The sequence below is a fragment of the Beta vulgaris genome, chromosome 7 (assembly GCF_026745355.1).
Source record: "Beta vulgaris subsp. vulgaris cultivar EL10 chromosome 7, EL10.2, whole genome shotgun sequence".
Lineage (NCBI taxonomy): Eukaryota > Viridiplantae > Streptophyta > Magnoliopsida > Caryophyllales > Amaranthaceae > Beta > Beta vulgaris.
Window position 1 is genome coordinate 51,205,916 of NC_079208.1, and position 19,843 is coordinate 51,225,758.

General features: G+C 38.5%; 2 protein-coding genes across 3 annotated transcripts; one reads left to right on the forward strand and one right to left on the reverse strand.

The window, feature by feature from the left end:
• Positions 1 to 7,735: 7,735 nt before the first annotated feature.
• Positions 7,736 to 11,889, forward strand: LOC104899664 (methyltransferase-like protein 2). 2 transcript variants are annotated; one of them, XM_010686894.4, is made up of 9 exons: positions 7,736 to 8,147; positions 8,256 to 8,496; positions 9,131 to 9,270; positions 9,434 to 9,467; positions 9,786 to 9,861; positions 10,291 to 10,468; positions 10,698 to 10,787; positions 10,854 to 10,947; positions 11,218 to 11,889. In XM_010686894.4, exons 1-9 carry the CDS (start codon positions 7,839 to 7,841, stop codon positions 11,379 to 11,381), a joined length of 1,326 nt encoding a protein of 441 aa, XP_010685196.1. In that variant the 5' UTR covers positions 7,736 to 7,838; the 3' UTR covers positions 11,382 to 11,889. The 2 variants fall into 2 exon arrangements, with proteins under 2 accessions (XP_010685196.1, XP_010685197.1); XM_010686895.4 differs by lacking the exons at positions 9,131 to 9,270; positions 9,434 to 9,467 and having other exon boundaries at positions 7,740 to 8,147.
• Positions 11,890 to 13,230: 1,341 nt separating this feature from the next.
• Positions 13,231 to 19,843, reverse strand: LOC104899665 (26S proteasome regulatory subunit 7). Its single transcript, XM_010686896.4, has 10 exons — positions 19,660 to 19,843; positions 18,791 to 18,872; positions 16,995 to 17,086; positions 16,831 to 16,908; positions 16,333 to 16,394; positions 15,387 to 15,531; positions 15,011 to 15,229; positions 14,744 to 14,925; positions 14,481 to 14,656; positions 13,231 to 13,736 (listed from the first exon to the last, which is right to left on the reverse strand). Exons 1-10 carry the CDS (start codon positions 19,744 to 19,746, stop codon positions 13,579 to 13,581), a joined length of 1,281 nt encoding a protein of 426 aa, XP_010685198.1. The 5' UTR covers positions 19,747 to 19,843; the 3' UTR covers positions 13,231 to 13,578.

Below are 19,843 nucleotides of genomic sequence, written 5' to 3' on the forward strand. Positions count from 1 at the left end.
AAACTCTTCTCAGCATCTCTGACAACTGTGTTCAGGCGCGCATTTTCTTTCTCCGCTCAGCTATCTTTTCATCTTTTTCTTGCCTCTCTTTCTCCATTAATTTTTGCTCAGCAGCTAACTTGCTCTCAGCATCCAGCCGAGACTGTTTCTCCCTCTCTAGCTTAGCTTGGTGGCTCAAATTGTCCTTTTGCAGACGAGCCACCTTATCCTGAAGGGTAGCGACAGTCCGCAAGCTGTCCCTGGCAGCTATGCAGCTCTGGGAAAGCTGGCGAGGCAATGAAAATCATAAGTATAACGGCAGTATCATTTTCTTAATCTAAAGTAGGTCAAAAACGTTACTAACCTGCAGGGATAGCTGAAGCATGATTCAGGATGACCTCAGGGTCCTGTCCCTTTAACCTCTTTTGTGCAGCTGGGAATACGAGCTTGTCAGCTGCAGGCCAGATCCCACCTTCTAGACCTTCTTCAGCTAGAAAATCGCAGGAAAGCTCACGAGGACTTCATCCTAGGAGAATCCGTCGTGATGTCAATGGTGGTTGGGATGGTAGATGAGCGAAGGTGCTTGCGAGGAACCCTCTCAACTGAGTCTGCCCAGAAGAGGCTGCTGATCTCTTCCTATTCTTCAGCCTATCCATAGCATCTTCGTCGACAAATTCTAGACCTTGCTGGAGCTGCATGGATGAGGAAAACCTAGTTAGCCTAATATCCAAGAATGAGCAAAGTAAAACCTTCACCAAAAATCAAATTACCTGTCGACATTGAATTGGTGCGAGAAGAAGCCTTAGAATCCAGAGGTAAAACTTCAGCAGGAGCGTGAAGGTGCGTTCCTCGATAGGAAAGTTAAGCAAGTCCTGTAGCCTCTCAGCTTGTTCAGGAATCTGGGAGATAATAGGGCCAAGACCTGCAGAGAAACAAGGTAAGAACCTAGTTAATTCATTTTTAGAAACAAAGCACAAATTGGACAGTTAGGTACCTTTGTAGACCAACCCCCAACTAGAGGGCCCCCAGCTTCGCCCAGCGAATCTTTCACTACAAAGAAATACCTAGTCTTCCAAATAGAGTCTGATGCAATTGTACCTTCTATTAATGGGGGGAAGGGAGCCTTAGCCCTAAAAGTGATGAAACCCTTGCCCGATTTTCTAACGCTATAGGCAGTCAGTAGTTCGTTTAGAGAGAAAGGATTATGCCATGTCTTAGTTAGGGCTTCTAAGGTTAAACAGGTTTTCCAAAAAGCTGGCATCAGCTGGCCAGGAGAAAGGTGCAAGACTTCCATGAAAGATCTAGTGAGGGGGGAAAAGGTGTAGTTGTATCCTAGGTAAAAAGGGTGCTCGTAATAGCAAATGTAATCTTCAGGGCAAGTTTCGGGCCTGCATGTGGGAGTAGGGAGGATAATCTGAGCATTTTCAGGGAAGCCCCCCAGAACTTTAAGCACCTCAAGATCTCTCTCAGTAACAGACGAAGCAACGTCATCTATGGCTCTACCCATTAGGAAAGAAGAAAAAATCTACAGAGTTCTTGAGGAAGAAAGAAAGAGAAAGAAGCTTTACCTGAGAAGGAGATGAAGTCGCTAGAAAATAAAGTGAAGTTCAGGAAAAGAGGAGGAGTCCTTTAAATACTGGTAGCTCAACGGTAGTTTGGGCTAACGGATAAAAATTTATTAATGCGTGAAAAATTATCTTTTAGCTGTTGATAAGTAATCATTATCTGATGAATTTTTTCTCTTCCCAAGAAAATTATCTTTTAGCGGATTAAAGGAATTTATCTCCTAGAGTAAAAGTTTGTTATCTTCACACGTTTTAATTCCTCAGATTAAGAGATAAAATTTTAAGAAATACAAGTTTGTTTAAATCTTAATTCTTTTGCTAACAGTTTGTTTTTGATTGGTAACTTGCGATTTTAACTCAGCTACGCCTAGGTTGGCATCACAAGTTAGGGGCAATTGTTATGTCCTAAAAATTTCCTAAGCTGAACCTGCAGGTTATGCATCTGTCCCAGCTAGGGATTATCAGGTAGCAGCTACAGCAAGCAGAGACGAAGGGAGTTGAATAAATTCAGTTGAAAGAGCATTGGATACTGATCAAGGCCAAGTCAAAACAAGTAGCGTTACGCCAAAGAAATAGGAGGAAGTGGTTAACCAGCTGAAGAAGAGATCTCCCTAGATTCTAGGAGTTGTGGCACTTTCGTAGGGAAGTTAGTTATGCAACGTTCAAATAAGGAGTAACGTTACACATTTGTATTAGTATAAATAGAAGGGAATAACACTCTGTACAACACAAGTCTTCACATTACATTCCCTTACATTCTTTCTCTCTTCTACATTTACAATATTCTCAAGTGTATTTAGTACAAGCTCTAAGCTGCTAGCTGCTAACTGTAAGTTGTAATCTTCTCGAATAGTGGATTGGTGGACTCAATTCCACCCGCGATTTTTACCCTCTTCCTGGGGTTTTTCGCGTCACCATTTCTTGGTGTCTTTGCCTTTGCTTTGCATTCTCTTTTCGTAGCTAGTATCTTTTGTTGTTTGTAGCCGTATCTCCATTAGCTGTAGATCCTCAGCTAAGTTCTGCCTGATCAGAATTTGGCATAAACACTTGTCACTTATGAATTGTGATCCGTTATCAAAAATGATTTCGCTAGGTACCCCGAATCTGCAGATAACGTTAGCATGCAAAAAGGATATTACTTCTTTATCTCTCACCTGCTGGAATGCCCCAGCTTCGATCCATTTGGAGAAGTAGTCCGTGAGTGCTAGCATGAAAACTTTTTGTCCTGGAGCTACGGTAGTTTTCCCACAATGTCCATGCCCCACCTCATGAAAGGCCAGGGTGTAAGGTGGGTGCAATATCTCAGCTGGCTGATGTGTCATGCCTGCTGTTTCTGGCACTTTCGCATTTTTGTACATACTTCTTAGCATCAGCACGCATGGTTGGCCAATAATACCCGTATGCTAGGATTTTGTTTGATAGGCTTCTTCCAGCTGCATGAGACCCACATTCACCTTCATGGAATTCCTTGAGTGTGGGCTCCCACTGGTCTTTCTCCAAGCATCTTTGTAATAGATCATAGCTGGCGCAAGCTCTTTTGAATAGAGTGCCGAAATAACATGATATCTTGTGGCTTTCATTCGCAGCTTCCTAGCTTCCAGCTTATCTTTGGCAGGCCCCTCTCCAGAAAATCGATGATTGGCTGGGTCCAGCTAGTGCTTCCTGCCTGGCTGTCATCTGGCTGCACCATGTTTACCTCTTTGCTGATAGCTGGCTCAGCTAGGTGGGCTATAGGTATTGATTTGAAATCGCATTTTCTGAGTGCTGATCCGAGGTTAGCTAGGTCATCGGCCTTGGTATTCTGGTCCCTTGGGATCTGTTTTATGCTGAATCTTCGAATAACTTGGCTTTGTCTTTGCTAGCTCCAGGTAAGAGGCCATTTTAGAATCTTTAGCTGCGAATTCCCCTTTTACCTGGCTTACTATTAGCAACGAATCACTGAAGACACGCAAACTGTTAGCTTTTAAATCATGCGCTAGTATCATACCTGCGATTAAGGCCTCATATTCAGCCTCATTGTTGGTAGCTTTAAAATCGCAGCAGATAGCGCGTACTATCATGTCCCCTTGTGGCGACTTTAGCACTATACCTAGACCAGCCCCTCTGAAGTTTGAAGATCCATCCACATACAGCTGCCAGAGCCTGATTTACCTACTTTGTTAATGTGGCGCACTTCTTCCTCAGCGGTAAGCTGCTAGTCAGGGCTAAAGTCAGCCACAAAGTCAGCTAGGGCTTGCGATTTTATAGCTGTCCTGGGTAGATACCTAATGTCATGTGCACTAGGGATATGGCCCATTTGGCCATTCTCCCTGAATGCTCAGGTTTTCGTAAACTGCTTTGATGGGGTAATTAGTCATAACATGAATGGGGTGAGACTCAAAATAGTGTCTAACTTACGAGATGCCATATATAAAGCTAAATACTAATTTTTCAAGTGATGTGTACCTGGTTTCAGCATCTAGCAAGGATTTGCTAACGTAATAAACTGGGAGTTGTTGATTTTCAGCTTCCCTGGCTAGTACCGCACTTACCGCTTTGCTGCTAACAGCTAGATACAGCTGGAGAGTCTCTCCTGTAGATGGCTTTGATAATAGGGGAGGTTGAGCCAGATAGGCCTTCAGATCCTGCAATGCAGCTTCATGCTCATCTGTCCAGTTGAATCCTTTATTCTTTTTTAGCACGTTGTAAAACAGGTGGCACTTGTCGGATGATCTGGATATGAATCTGTTCAGCGCAGCTACTCTTCCTGTCAGCTTCTGGACCTCTTTCAGGTTTCGTGGTGACTGAATATTGATTAGTGCTTGCACTTGGCTGGGATTGGCTTCTATTCCTCGCTGGGTGACTATGTAGCCCAAAAACTTGCCTGCTGGGACACCGAAGGAACACTTGCTAGGATTAAGCTTCATCCCATACTTCTTTAAGACTTCGAAGGTTTCTGCAGGTGCCCACATGATCCTCTGCTTTCTTTGTTTTGACCAGCATGTCATCTATATAGACTTCCATCGTGTCCCCCAGCTGCTTCTCGAACATCTTGTTGACTAGCCGCTGGTAGGTGGCACCCGCATTTTTTAGCCCAAAGGGCATTACCTTGTAGCAATAGATGCCTCTTTCAGTCATGAAGGCGGTCTTTTCTTGTCTGCAGGATCCATTAGTATCTGATTTAACATGAGTATGCGTCCAGGAATGTTAGCCTCTCATGGCCAGCTGTAGCATCCACCAATGCATCAATATGTGGCAGCGGGAATGGATCTTTGGGACATGCCTTATTGAGATCTGTAAAATCGATGCACACCCGCCATTTGCCATTTTTCTTTCCAACAACCACCACGTTAGCTAGCCAGTCGGGATATTTGACTTCTCGGATTTTGCCAGCTTTGAGTAGCTTGTCCACCTCCTCGTTGACTATCATATTTCTTTCTGGAGCAAACTTCCTTCTTTTCTGCTTCACGGGCTTTGAGTTGGATCGACGTTTAGCTTATGGGTGATGATGTCAGGCTCAATGCCTACCATATCTTCATGGCTCCACGCAAAACAGCTTACATTTTTCTTTAAGAATCAATAATCCGCTGCTTCTCCTCAGCTGGCAGGGATGCCCCAATCTGCACGGTCTGCTCTGGCTTTGCTGGGTCCAACGCCACTTCATCTACATCTTGATCTGTTGGCTTGGCTGGCGCTGGACCTTGCTGTAATTGCTAGATAGATTCCTTTTTTGCTTTTAGAGATATGCTATAGCATCCCTAGCCAGCTTGCGATCGCCCTGATTTCTTGACTCCCCACTTGGTAGGGAACTTAATAGTCTGGTGATAGGTGAAGGTACAGCTCGCATTTTGTGGATCCATGGTGTCCCCATTATGATGTTGTATGCTGAGGGACAATCTACCACATTGAACCTGGTTTGGAGGTTGACTCCTTTTGCATAGGTGGGCAATACGATTCTCCGAGCGTTGTAGCTGGCTCGCCATTGAACCCGAACAGAACGGTTGCTTTCCTGAGGATATCAGCTTCCTGCAGCCCCATGCTTTCTAGAGCATTTTGAAAATGATATTAGCTGAGCTGCCATTGTCTATCAAGACTCGCTTCATGAGGCAATTGCTGACGGTGAGAGATACGACGAGGCCGTCATGATTATCAGCTTCTCATCTCCATCTTCTTCGTCGAAGCTGATGGTCATGCTTCTGAGCTTTTTCTCTTCAGCACTCCTCAGCGGGCTAGGTGCGTTTTGGAACCTTCTCGAGCAAATCTCTTGGCTGCAGAGTATGTTAGTCCACATATTTCTGAACCTCCAGAGATAGAATTGATTACTTTATCGTGTAGGGGCTCAGGCGGCGGATGAGGTTGTTGCTGGCTGGGGCCAGCTTTATCTTCTTGCTGCCCCTTCTTCCCCATCAAGTGCTCGAGATAGCCCTTCTTGAGCGGCAAAACCGAAATCATTGATAACTAAAACTTTACAAAGCCTCTTTTGCATCATCGTTTAATACATCCTTCGAGAAGCTTTATTAATTTGTTGTACTTTTGAAGTAAAATCTGTTTAATCTAATTAATTGTAGACGAAAAACTAACATATGTCTTAATATCTTACAAATTAATCATATGATATATATCTTATAATGGATAAAAAAATTAGTCAAACTTATTAAAACATGATGATTTTTGAAAATTGACAACTAAAAAAGTGAAAACCACTTTGTTGGTTTTCTGTTTTTAGTTTTAAAAAACTTGATACTGAAAACAGAATACGATAACAAACAGGCCTTAATTCATCAAACTAGCCATTATAGAACCCAATTTATAGGTTCTTTTTCTTCTTTCATGGGAGTTTGGAGTTTAATTTATTCTTTTCTCACATCGAAGTCAAATTAATAGACCTACCCATCAATAGCGGCTTGATTAAGCAAATACAATGGATGCACTGTATTACTCGATATGGTTCATGGTATTTTTTCGAATACGAATTTGATTTGATATTTGTCTGATTAATGTTTTTCTATATATGTATTGTCGACGCCGTTTTACCTTCATTTAATGAAAATTTCCTTTTTTATAAAAAAACAAGCCATTTATAAAGAACAAACTTCTATGTGAATATATATATATATAGTCGTAGTTGTTGAGTATATAACTAAAAGCATTGACTGCATTGTATGTTTTCTTGTGGGGTAAATAAGTAACACAAAGTCGTGTGAAAGCTATGATGTATAGCTCACAACACATGTGAAGTCCCATATTGATTAATGTTTATGCCAAATTCTGATCAGGCAGAACTCAGCTGAGGATCTACAGCTAATGGAGATACAGCTACGAACAAAAGATGCTAGCTACGAAATTAAAAGAGGATGCAGAGAAGAGACAAAGACACCAAGAAATGGTGACGTGGAAAACCCCAGGAAGAGGGTAAAACCGCGGGTGGAATTGAGTCCACCAATCCACTATATGAGAAGATTACAACTTATAGCTAGCAGCTAGCAGCTTAGAGCTTGTACTAAATACACTTAAGAATATTGTAAATGTAGAAGAGAGAAAGAATATAAGTAAGAGCAATGTAAAGACTTATGTTTTACAGAGTGTTTTTTTCCTTCTATTTATACTAATACATTTGTATAACGTTATTCCTTATTTGAACGTTGCATAACTAACTTTCCTATGAAGGTGCCACAACTCCTAGAATCAAGGGAGATCTCCTCTTCTGCTGGCTAACCACTTTTCCCTATTTCTTTGGCTTAACGTCACTTATTTTGACTTGGTCTTGATCAGTATCCAATGTTCTTTCAACCGAATTTATTCAGCTCCCTTCGTCTCTGCTTGCTGTAGCTGCTACCTGATAATCTCTAGCTGGGACAGATGCGTAACCTGCAGGTTCAGCTTAGGAAATTTTTAGGACATAACAATTAAAAATAAGAGATGGGTTCACTTTATAATTCAAATGAACTAGTCTTCTTATTGCCATATAGTTTTAGAAAAATTGACCAGAAGAATCTCAACTATGAACGTAACAAGTGTATTTTTCGAGATCACCTATTGAACACCACCCCATCACCCTTACCCCGACCTCCCCCTCTTCAACCCCACACATATCACCCCTCTGCCATTAGTTGGGACTAAAATTGACGGAACGTCTATAGTTAAGATTGTTTATGTCATTTTTTCTATGGTTTGAAGGTGGAACTCCGTAGTCTTGTAAGATGGATTCGCACTCCTTCGGGGCGGGCGCGGCCCGGACCCGTTTAACATGTAGGAATAAAATTACCATTTACGATATAAATCAACATCATCTTCTTCCCGAGTAACAAAGCAAAAATGGCGGGCAAGGAGAAGAACAAACACGTACTAGAATTCTTGGAATCTGGCATTTACAGATTTCCTGCTTCATCTACATTCTTCATTGATCCTGTTCGAACCCTAAATCGCAACTACACTCAATTTAGGGTTTCTCCTTCCTCTTATTACCCTCGTTTCTTCACTGAAGAACAACAACAAAATCACGATGAAGGAGTTCAAGAAGATAAATGTAGCAGCAGAAAAAGAAAACGAAACCAGAAAAACAAGAAAAAACACCAATGTTATACTCTTAACGAGAAAGAATTACTCGCCGATCAACGACATCAGGTACAAATTTAATTGTTTAATGTTAATGTTAATGTTAATGTAACTTGATTTTTGTGTTAATTATGTTGCCATGTTTTGAATTTTTTCTGGGTTTTGATTTGTTTGAAGGAAATTAGGCCTTTATTAGTCAAGGCACATGAAGAATTGCTGAAAGTTAAGGAGTTGTTAGATGTAATGTGTGAGCTTCAGTGTGAAGATGAGGGATGGGAACGTTGTGTTGATTTAGATTGTGGTGGAATTAAAGAAGAAGAAGTGTCGTTTTTCGAGCTCGGAAAAGTTTGGCAAGCTCCTTTGTATGAAATTGCTCTTGATTTTGCTCAAGCTAATAAACATGTTATAGAAAATGGAGGTTAGTTTAGTTTATTTTGATTTTGTTTGCTCCATTTGTGATTGTTCTCTCTAGAAAATTGCTGCAAATGAATCATTTCTTTGTCGATGAATTGACCTTGTTATTAGATGGAGTAAGAAATTTGGTTGAGTTTAATTGTAGATGTGTTGTTTTTACTATGTTTTGTTTAATAATGATTTATCAGTTTTGCATTCCAATCTGGCAAAACTGTAGGAAATATCCTATGCTGATTAGGTTAGAGGGTTAATTATATTGTATATTGTTATGAGATAGAAGCCTTTAATCTTTGATTTTAACCTTAGGATGATTGCTGTCTGTGCTATATTTGTTTATGTTTTATGTTGGATTGATGAACACTATGGAGATGCGAGCAAAGTTGTGTCGCATTAGTTACGTTACATGGCAATGCAACACCTCTAACATCTACTCAAATAATAGGGGGAAGTTTTGAGTATAATAGAGAAATAAAATTGAAGATATTTTATGGTTGGTTGAGGGTGCATACTAGCACACTAGCACTCAATCATCCATGTAACTTGATGCAGTAAAACTTTTGGGAGGAGTTGCAATGGTCGTGATGCATCCATGTATTCATTAACCATTATTAGGCGCTCATTCTTTGTTGGCTCATCAGGCTCCCCCGACACTCAGCATGATGATCAAACTTTATTCCCGTTATTCAATAACTTAGTCTCAAATGAGACAGACAATGATATGGTGGCGGAATTCCAGACAAGTCTGTACATTTTACCTAAAGACAGCTGCTTCTACATGGTACACTATATACCTTCGCTGACTCAATTTACTTGTAGCTTTTTAGTAATCATTATCATACATGCAGCTTAGCTTTCAATAGACTTCATATATAAGCATCACATTCATTTGATTAATTGCTTACAAAACCTTTTGTTTTTCATTTCTATTGTCCATGTCAAAGTCTGAACTGGAGCAGATACACACCTTTGTTCCTGGTAATGGTTTTATGAGTTTTCTTGTCAGCAAAATACTTCATTATGCATGTAGTCTGTCCCAGGTTGCCAAACATTGATGTTTCATTAGGATTCTGTTTTCTTTTAGCAAGCTAGGCTAGTGATGCAACTCGCACGTCATCACTCAGACACTGACAAGCTTATTAGTTGAACAATTTCTAAGTTTCAAATGTCCTTTAGCATACTTGAATGTTTTTGTGCCTTACTATGGGTTATGTACGCAGATTGGTGACTAGACAGTTGGTCCTCGGTCTGTTAGTGTAACATTGCAGATTGTGATGTTTATTTTTGTCATTGTAGCTGACTCGGACTGTGGGTTTAATTTTATAATGGTCGATCCACCATGGGAAAACAGAAGTGCCTATCAGAAGTCAAAGTATGTACTTCAAATGTTGTTTTCTTCTTAGCTTTCTGCATCATGTTGCTGTAGATGATCGTTGAAACAACCTAAGAGAACCTCCTTTTCTACTAGTTGGTGTCAAACTGTAGACGGTTTCTGTATGCCAACTTCATCCTTTGTGATCCATGGGCTGTCTATTCTTTTTTACATCAAATTAAGAGAAGTTGTAATATATTTTGGATTCCACTTATTTTTATCATTATTTGGTTTTGAGAGCCAATCAATGAAATTACGGTTGTTTACTGTGGGAAAATTGTGATTACTGAATTATTGTGGGTAGAAGTGTCAAATGTTGTAATCTTTGCAATGTTCTTTTTGTCTAATCTCAAAACCGAAGAAAACCTTATTTACAATTATAATTCTTTGGCTAAGTGGATTATCGGTCTTTGGCTAAATCATGCTTAGGTACCCTACTTTGCCAAACCGGCACTTTCTGTCACTTCCTATTAAGCAACTTACGCATACAAGTGGTGCGCTTGTAGCCTTATGGGTGACAAACAGGGAGAAATTGCGAAAATTTGTTGAGGATGAACTATTTCCAGCATGGGGAGTCAGATATGCAGCTACATTATATTGGTTGAAGGTATGTTGGTTTTTTCCAATTGTATTCTCTCCTTAACAGTATATGTCTTGAATCCAGATTGCACTCTTGCTTAACAGAACAAGAACAGAAAGGTTGCGGGAGGGGCCCTCAACAGATTTACAGTAATATTTTGATGATTAGGGACAAATATAATCAGAGTACTAAGTTTAGCTGGGAGGTTGTCTTTATACTGGACAATGTCCAATATTTAAGTTTTTTGATTTTGCAGGTGAAAGCTAATGGGTCTTTGATCTGTGACCTCGACCTCTTTCATCATAGGCCGTATGAATGCCTTCTACTTGGATACACTGGCAGTCATGTAGGTTTCTTAACCTTCAACTTTAGATGGATTTTGTCTATGAAATAACTGAGCAATTTATTACAGGGAATAGAGTCTGAGCTGCTATCTGTATCAAATTTAAAAGATCAAGTAGTGATAACCATTCCAGGGGACTACTCAAGAAAGCCCCCAGTTGAAGGTATTTCCATTTTCCACTTCACAATTCGTACTATTAGAAGCACCAGTTTCTTGAACTTTAATCTATTAACAAAGATCTTTGTGTTTCTTGAGAAGTTTCGAGGTTTTCAAGTCATCATCTAGATTTTTAGGAAATAATATACATGAAATCATTGAGCTGCATTATAAAGAGAAAACTTCATCCTTTCATTTTAGTTCTTCAATTTATTTTGTGTGATAACTTGTGACGATTTGATGAATATGTGATTTGGTTACTCGTTGGTTTTTCTAGAGTTGCTCCTGGAGTATGTGCCAGGATCCAAACCTGCTCGTTGCCTTGAGCTGTTCGCCAGAGAAATGATGGGTGGATGGACATCTTGGGGAAATGAACCTCTTCACTTTCAAGAAAAAAGATATTTTTCAAGGAAAATAACAAATGGAAAATGTACAAACTAAAGAAAAATCTTGTGTACTGTGTCATGTTTGCTTGAGCAAATTCAGAGGTGATATCTTTCTCAAGTCTTGGACACAAGTTAAAGTAAGAGCCTCAAGTATTTAGAGTGGCTCCTCGTTGGTCAATATCGCGAAGATGCAGCATCCAAGGAGTAAGGGTGACAAGTATCTCGGTAATGGGTGAAGTTTTCTGCTCAAGAAATATCTGGTTTTGCGTATCAGATGCACGAGTATGTCGCAGCTTCAGCTGCTAACTCCAAGTATAAGAAGTGCACTCCGAGTCAATTCAGATTTTGGAGTTGTAAGACTTTTTTCGAGATTTCGCTTCCTTTAGGAGTCTCTTAAGTATTGAGTAAGTGGGTAGATATTAGATTGTTCAAAAATTATCAGTCCAATGAAAAAAGATTGCTTTTTAACTCGTAGAAACAAAATTTGAGTTCTAGCATTCTAGCACGAGTTTTGTTGGTTTTAATTTTCCATGAAATATCATCCAATGCTCAATTCATGCTGATGGTCTGCACCGGTTTTGAAAAACTCTCCTAACTCTAAACGTGATCTGTTGTCTTTGATACGGAGCAGGAGTGACAAATCTCCTTTGAAGCTTTCTTCTAGTTCCACCCTCTTCTCAATGAACTTCAAAATGGTTTGACGAGCATACTTATGACATACAAATTGTGTTATGTTCAAGCTAACTTGCTCTATTTTTTGGAACCATTTTAATGTAAAGTTGTAGAGAACAATAAATGAAGATGTGCAATCTTCCAACACATTCGTTGAATGATTGTAGAAAACAATAGAGAGATGTATTTTTCCAAGTTCCTACACTTTCTTGTACACTCGTGTACACCCAAAGAACCGTAAGAAGGGTGTCAAACGGACAAGTTGAAAATTTTCAGTTCCCCCCAAGTTAGGGATGACAATGGGTCAGGTCCACCTGGATCTAGACCTATTTATGTTTTACAGATCCATACATGCCCTAGACCTGTTGGATCTAGATTTTTCAAATCCAAACCCAAATCCGTTGGATCTAACGGTTTTATGGGTCCTTTGTAGTTTTTAAGTTTTTATTATGTTTGAATATGTATCTCTATTATACTCCCTAGTCTCTCCGTTTCATTTTAATCTACACACTTTGACATTTTATACTATTCACAAATTGCACTTTGACCCTCATTTGTGATTTATACGTGAATAAAAATGTAATCATGTGGGATCTTGTTAGATTCGTCTTAGTATGTACTTTATTAATATTTCCTTTTTATAATTTTTACAAATACAAAATTAAAGATATATGTCCTCAAAGATTTGCATTGGCATGCGTGAAAAGTATAAGTGTGTAGATTAAAATGAAACGGAGGGAGTATAAGGAAAGAGGAGATGGACACCAAAAATGATAATTCCTTTTATACCCTTAAGTAATAAAATACAAATTCATCATTTTTCATAATTATATCCTCAATTAACAAAATATTTACATCATCATTGATATATTGGCTTTTAAAAAACGGAAGAAAAATATACAATCAACTTTATGAATAATTTTCATACTTATATTATTACGCAATTGACCTTTTGTTTGTTTTCGCACACATTGCGTGCATATAAGACTAGTAATAAAATGGATCAAGTCCTAGCAAATCTGGTACGGATCCAAAACCCATTACCATCTCTACTCCAATCACTGTAATTTATTCTTACCTTCGTGCCAAACACCTGTATGGTCCTAAAAGTTCAACTAGCTGAAATCATTTCTAACCAAAGAAAGACTATTTTCCAGTACAATATGCTTGATGCTTAATCAAGGGTCCACAATGAACTTGAAATGGATTCTCGAACTTACAATTACGGTCCAAACATTCATGTTGATAATCATTCCTAAAAATTATACAAAAGATTACTAGCTTAGAAATCACTGAGAAACACTTCAACAACCTTTTAGGCTTCTAATAAAAATAAAATCAAATAAAATAAACTAAAAACTTGTAGACCAGTATGGCAACTGAAGTCTCCTTTTAGCGGCAAAACTAGAATTTTGTTTTCAAGCTTCATAAATAAATGTAACTTCCAGCCCAATAAAGATTCGTAGATCTCCGTGACAGATAGTCGTTTGGCGTGAATGTCCAGTCAATAGCACAAGACACGGTCATCCAAAGCACTGAATTCAGACTTTGCAGCATGGTGGGTACTTAAGCAACATCTCTTAGTTGTAGACCATATACTTTGGGGTTGCACTGAACTTCTGGTAACCCTTGATGACCTTATTCACTGCATCAAGGAAATCCTTCTCTGTTACTGTCTTTCTCCGAGCTCGGATTGCATACATTCCAGCTTCAGTGCACACACTCCTTATGTCAGCACCTGTAACAATTTTTTGTCAGATCGAGAAATGTTCACTTCACATGATACACAGGACACCTCTGTTACCAGGAAAAAAAAAAAACCCTATTTACCTATTCTCTATTGCTGCCAGTTCTCCAATTAGCTGTTTTTTTTTTAAACTAGAAATAAAATTTCATAAATGAGAGTAGTTTCTAGTTTTGTTGTTAGTTTTTAGAATTAACATGATTAGTGTGTGTGCGTGCGTGTGTGTATATATATATATATAGGCAAGATCACATGAGAATGCTCCTTACATGAGAAATGAGAATGAATCTCAACCATACGATTTGTTTAGAATTACAACACTTATTCATTAGAGTTATAACCCTCTAAAAAATTTTGAATTCAAAAAATTTTTTATTCTTTTTGAATTTTGAAAATTCAAATATTTCGTTTTTGGAGTTACATCACTTTTTCATTAGAGTTACATCACTGTTTTATAAGAGTTATAGCGTGTAAAATTCATTCTCATTTCTCATATAAATATGCATTCTCATATGAACTCACTTCTATATATATATATATATATATATATATATATATATATACACACACACACACACATGACTAATATTAAGTTTATTATACGATTTAACAATATACAGATAGTGTGATAACGAACGTATGGCTTGAAAATTATTTTTTTTCAGAAACTTTGATACTATATGAATATAGAAGATTGCAAAAAATTCTCCAGCTGCAGTAACAAGAGGTAATAATCACCTGTGGAGTTCGGGCAAAGCCTAGCAAGAAGCTCAAACCGGATATCTCTTTCGCAATTCATGGTTCTGGTATGGATCTTAAATATTTGTGTCCTCCCCTCTAGATCTGGAAGGCCAAACTCAACCTTTCGGTCCAATCGTCCAGGACGTAGAAGGGCAGGGTCAAGCGTGTCAGGTCTGGAACAAGATAACAAACAATGAGACTTATGTGACTCAAAATTCAAGGATCATGGAGAGATGCTTCCTTGCAAATACGAAGTTTACCTGTTTGTGGCCATGAGAACTTTAATGTTTCCACGAGCATCAAAACCATCAAGCTGATTCACAATTTCAAGCATAGTACGTTGAACCTCATTGTCTCCTCCCACACCATCATCAAATCGTGCACCCCCAATGGCATCAACTTCATCAAAGAAAACAATGCATGCCTTCTTTGACCTTGCCATCTGAACATACGAGCACATACATTTTCAGCGATATGGCTATAAAAACCGAAGCACTCAAAAAAACTAAAGCCCTTTAAAATCGTACCTGAAATAGCTCGCGAACCATTCTAGCACCCTCACCAACATACTTCTGGACAAGCTCACTTCCAATAACACGAATGAAGCATGCATCAGTTCGGTTAGCAACAGCTCTGGCCAAGAGTGTCTTTCCTGTCCCAGGAGGACCATAGCATAATACACCCTTTGGAGGATCTATCCCTAGCTTAACAAATTTCTCGGGGTGAAGCATGGGTAATTCAACAACCTACAACCATCAAACAAACAAAAATGAGACAGAACCTTCGCAAAGGCAGAGATAACAACACATGACACCAGAACTCAGTGTACTATGTGCTATTATTCATTGAGAAAAATGACACTGAAATACTGCAGCGACTCAGAAAAATACAGGACAAACTCACTTCTCGCATCTTTTCAATTTGCTCTTTGCATCCACCAACATCATTATAGGTCACATCTGGCTTCTCTTCCACGGTCATCATGGTCACACTGGGATCAATCTTTGGCGGTAAGGGAATCTGGATCTGGTATTTGTTTCTATCAACCCTGTAATGACATTAGAAAAGGAAAGGTTTAAGTATGCACAAGGACTGAGGAACAGACAGGATATCTAGGGTACAGAGTTGAGGGCAGAACAAAGAAAGAAATTAGAAAAGCAAAGCCAGGTTTAAGATAGCCATGGCCAAGGGTCAAAACAAAATCAAAGATCAAAAGACATCCACAAGTCTAAAAGCACATGCTGAGTGAGGGATATCAAAATTAGAGGTATATAAAAACATCAAACTTTTGTGTAAATCTAATATCTATCCCAAACTTTTAATATATACTATATTGTTATTAGACGTCATATCTTCAAGAAACAAAAATAACTTAAAATCAAGACAAGGAACAAATTCCAAGGTCTACAATTGTGTTCACAAAACAATCAGAGAAATAAACAGCTGAGCTGTGTGAAGACCACTGACCAATACCCCAAAGAGCTTTCAACCTACAAAGTGGTCTCACGGCCTCACCTGAACAGGCACAGGAACTACTTCGCTATCAGAAGAGAGACAGCCTCTTAAATCCATGTTAGGATGTTCTGAACAGTTGGGATGTCAGTAGCCAAACTATAGGCTCCCACATAACATTAGGAAAAAGAAATTATCACTAAGGTGGAAATTAAACATTGACAATTAGTGCACTGAACTTTTCCCAGCTTTGCAGTGGAATTTTAACTAATACCTCTAATTCAGCTCTGTAAGATTGCACAAAACAGAAGAAACATCTAATGCCCTCAACTCCAAGGAAGTCAGGTAAAAAAAATCTCAGAGTCAATCAGTGAAAGAATTGAAGGAAGTAACTTACCCAACACGCATGCCTTCTTCAATATCTGTTGGAGAAACTTTATCACCCAGCCCAACAACAAACTGCAGATACGAAATGAAAATACACATTAGACAGAAAATCATTTCAGAAAGAAAGTAGCCATGCAGATAGACGTCAGTGTTTAAAATTAATACAGACACATTCTGGAATGAAAATCTTTAAAACAATGTACATTTGTAGCAATAATCTAGTAAACAACTATACATCTCTTTCAAATGTTCAAAAATGCAAATACAGAAACCCCAAAAGCCCAATATAAAAATGTGAGCAACATGTTACTAATTACTACAAGCTAGAAACTGCAACACAACTCAACAAGCTTGTTAATCCATCAATCTAAGGAGTAGGATGAAAACAGAAAAGATAGCTTTTCATCCCAGTAACAACAATATAGAAGTAGAAATGGCACAGTTTTTAAAACCAATAGAGGAAAAAAGAAAGAAAATAAGATAAAGAAAGGAAGGCCAGCTTGAGTACCTTTGCAATCTGCTTCACATTAATCACATACTTGGCATCTTCAGTGTTTGGATTGATTATCTTGGTGCATCTTGCAACCTGCTCATTATTTACCATAAGAATAAGAAATTTGGAGACAATTAAAAACAAGAACAGAAATTATAGAAAAACATGATAAGCAATACCTGGAGAGGTTGCTCCTCCTGCATCATTTGCTTGTCAGAGACAAGATCCCATTGACTAGGAGCGGCCAATCCAGTGTCAGATTCCTTGATCCCTGTTGTAAAATAAAAAATCAGTACTTTACCCCAAAAATACAAGTATAATTCAATATACAGCCAAATTTCGTTTATACAATAAGTAACCACATACAGAAATCAGCGGAAATTAGTGTCCTCCACCCCATAGGCTACCCCCCTAGGCCCTATCCCCTAAAAGAAATTGTCAAGCTGCAAGTATAGAGATCTCAAGCACATATGAAACATAAAACTCTTTCAAAGACGGCAGAAATAGGATCTGCCCACAAACACAATTATTAAGGCCCCAATGAAAGACATGGTTGAATCTTGACACTTCATAATGGGGCTCTTTCAGAAAAGCTTAAACTCCTATAACCAAGCTAGCACAACTGAACCCCCTTGGGAGACCATATTATTAAGGCCCAAACGAGTGACATGATTTAAAAGTGCTACAGCTCACCTGTTAAGGATCTCACTAAAAGTATTCACAGCAATAAAATAATGTAGACAATCTTCACCCACTCATATTTATAACATTCTGATAAGGCTCATTAAATTACCTCCAACTTTAGTTTAGAAATACATAAGTGGTACCCTTCAAGGCTTCAACTACTAAGGTTCATCTAATTTACATGATCTTCTTGGATGGCCAATTAAGATACTAGAGTAAAATTCTTATCCTATTGCCCACTCCGCCCTCTCTTTGACCACTACTCAAAGATTAGCTGGGATTCTTGCCTCTTAGCTCTCCAGCTAGGTAAGGGAGTTACTGATTCAATTCTTTCTCCGGGGCAGGCTGGCTCATGACGATACGTTCTTTAAGTAGATTCTCTATAATCTAGGTCTCAGTAGACAGAATTAGTCTGGTAAAGCTCTAGGTCTGGGGAAGCTGTGTACTATCTAGGTAGAAGATCTCCAATCATTAGCTCTGGTTCACGGCTAAACGTTGTAGGCCTAAGAGCAGTTGTAGCTCTTGGAGTCTGATCAGTATGGGAAAAATTCACACTGGGAAGTCTCTTTCTTAATAAAGAAACTACATCCTAATCATACCCAGCTCCTGGCCTTAAAGAATCAATATCCGGAGAATGGTAAATGGCAAGAAAGGGCGTAACCGGCAAGATCCGACTTGAAACTTGAAAGCGAGTGATTGTGTCCTTGAAATGGCTGATTGGTCTTCAGTGAGCGAAGTCACTTACTTACTTATTCCAGTTTTAAAGTATCAACTGCCTTTACCCCTAGATGTCCAGTCAACTGCTGCGCCTCAACGCATTTCGGGGAGAACCAGCTAGCTCTGGGTTCGAGTGGCATTTCACCCCTAACCACAACTCATCCGCTGATTTTGGAACTCATCAATCTTGAAGGAAATAAAAGAGGATACCTCACCTATAATTTACAAACTGTAAAGTCTATGTTTAGCACAACAAAATCACGTTAATGATAATCTAGTTGATTGCCTCATAATATATAAACTCTATCAAGTTTGAGGACTTGAATTATTATCTCATCAGAGTTTAGTTCAAACATCATATAACACACATCTCAAACTGGACACAAGGACATCAATTTCATGAAAATTCAGCTTTTGACTCCTGAGATAGGTGTCAACTTTCAGTGATGTTGTATTTTGTTTATGGGAAACAAAAGGATGAAACTGATGAACAAGTATTATAAAGTCAACAAATTTCCAACAATGAAGAATATGGTATCATACGATGATCAAATAAATTTATATATCATCATACCAATTAAGTCATTGACTTTCTTCGCCATGTCCTTAATCTCCTTCTCCGCTTTCTTGATGCTGTTTGAGTAAGGTCCCAATCCCTGCATAAACAATTAAATTTTAGCCCGAGAGAAACACAAAAACAAACATATTTACAACCAAATGGGTTCTCCCATCCATTACTAGCCGTAAGAAGGAAAACACAACTGTAACGACACAATAGACCCTCCAGCTGGAAGATTATGCAGAGGGAAGGGGACACTAGTAAAGAGGCTCGTAGTATAGCATAACCTTAAAAGCTTTTATATGCAAAAGGAGTTAAAATCTCAACAAGGCTTCCTATTTAAAAATTTGATTTACAGGTTCTCCAATTAATTTAAAACTAATACTTAAAAAAAAGTTCAAGAAAAACGCCCCAAGCCTTATCAATTGAAAGCAAAACAACTTTCATGTATATCCTGAAAAACATTATCAAAATGCACAATTGGATACTCAATCGAACCCTGAACAATCACACAACACTCAACAAAAACATCAATTTTTCTTCAATTCTTGCCCTAACCCCCAGAATTTACATCTCCCACTATCAACTACCATTTACACAAAAATCAATTGCAACAAAGAACACAACAACAATTAAGACGAAATCACAAAAAAACAAGAACAAACCTTTACTATCACAACAGATCACAAAAAAATTACTATTCTCAATCGAACTCTATAAACCCTATCAAATTCCACAAAATTTGTATCAACAATCATGTTTCTAACTCTAAAACAGCTCCGATTAAACCAAAACAATCCAAGATTTTCAATCCTATTACCAAATCCAAATAAAAAAAAGTAACGAAATGACAAATAAAAATTAAAATTAGGGTTAAGACTTACATAGGTTTTCAAGAGAGCAATATCATCTTCGTCAAGTGGACGAGGGTTCTTCTCGTCCTTAAGCTCATCTTCGTGCTCAATCGCCATGTGTGTCTTAAGATATTCTCTCTCTAGATTTCTTGAATAGCAAGTGAAATGAAGCGAAGAACTCCTAACTTTTTTCTCAAGTTCTCTGTTTGCTTTT

Coding starts and splice junctions, on each gene's coding strand:
- LOC104899664 (XM_010686894.4), top strand. CDS start 7,839: ATGGCGGGCAAGGAGAAGAACAAACACGTACTAGAATTCTTGGAATCT. Junction 8,497..9,130: donor ACATGTTATAGAAAATGGAG/GTTAGTTTAGTT, acceptor TTGGCTCATCAG/GCTCCCCCGACACTCAGCAT. Junction 10,788..10,853: donor TTGGATACACTGGCAGTCAT/GTAGGTTTCTTA, acceptor AATTTATTACAG/GGAATAGAGTCTGAGCTGCT.
- LOC104899665 (XM_010686896.4), bottom strand. CDS start 19,746: ATGGCGATTGAGCACGAAGATGAGCTTAAGGACGAGAAGAACCCTCGT. Junction 17,087..18,790: donor GAAAGTCAATGACTTAATTG/GTATGATGATAT, acceptor ATTTTACAACAG/GGATCAAGGAATCTGACACT. Junction 16,395..16,830: donor ATGTGAAGCAGATTGCAAAG/GTACTCAAGCTG, acceptor TCGTATCTGCAG/TTTGTTGTTGGGCTGGGTGA.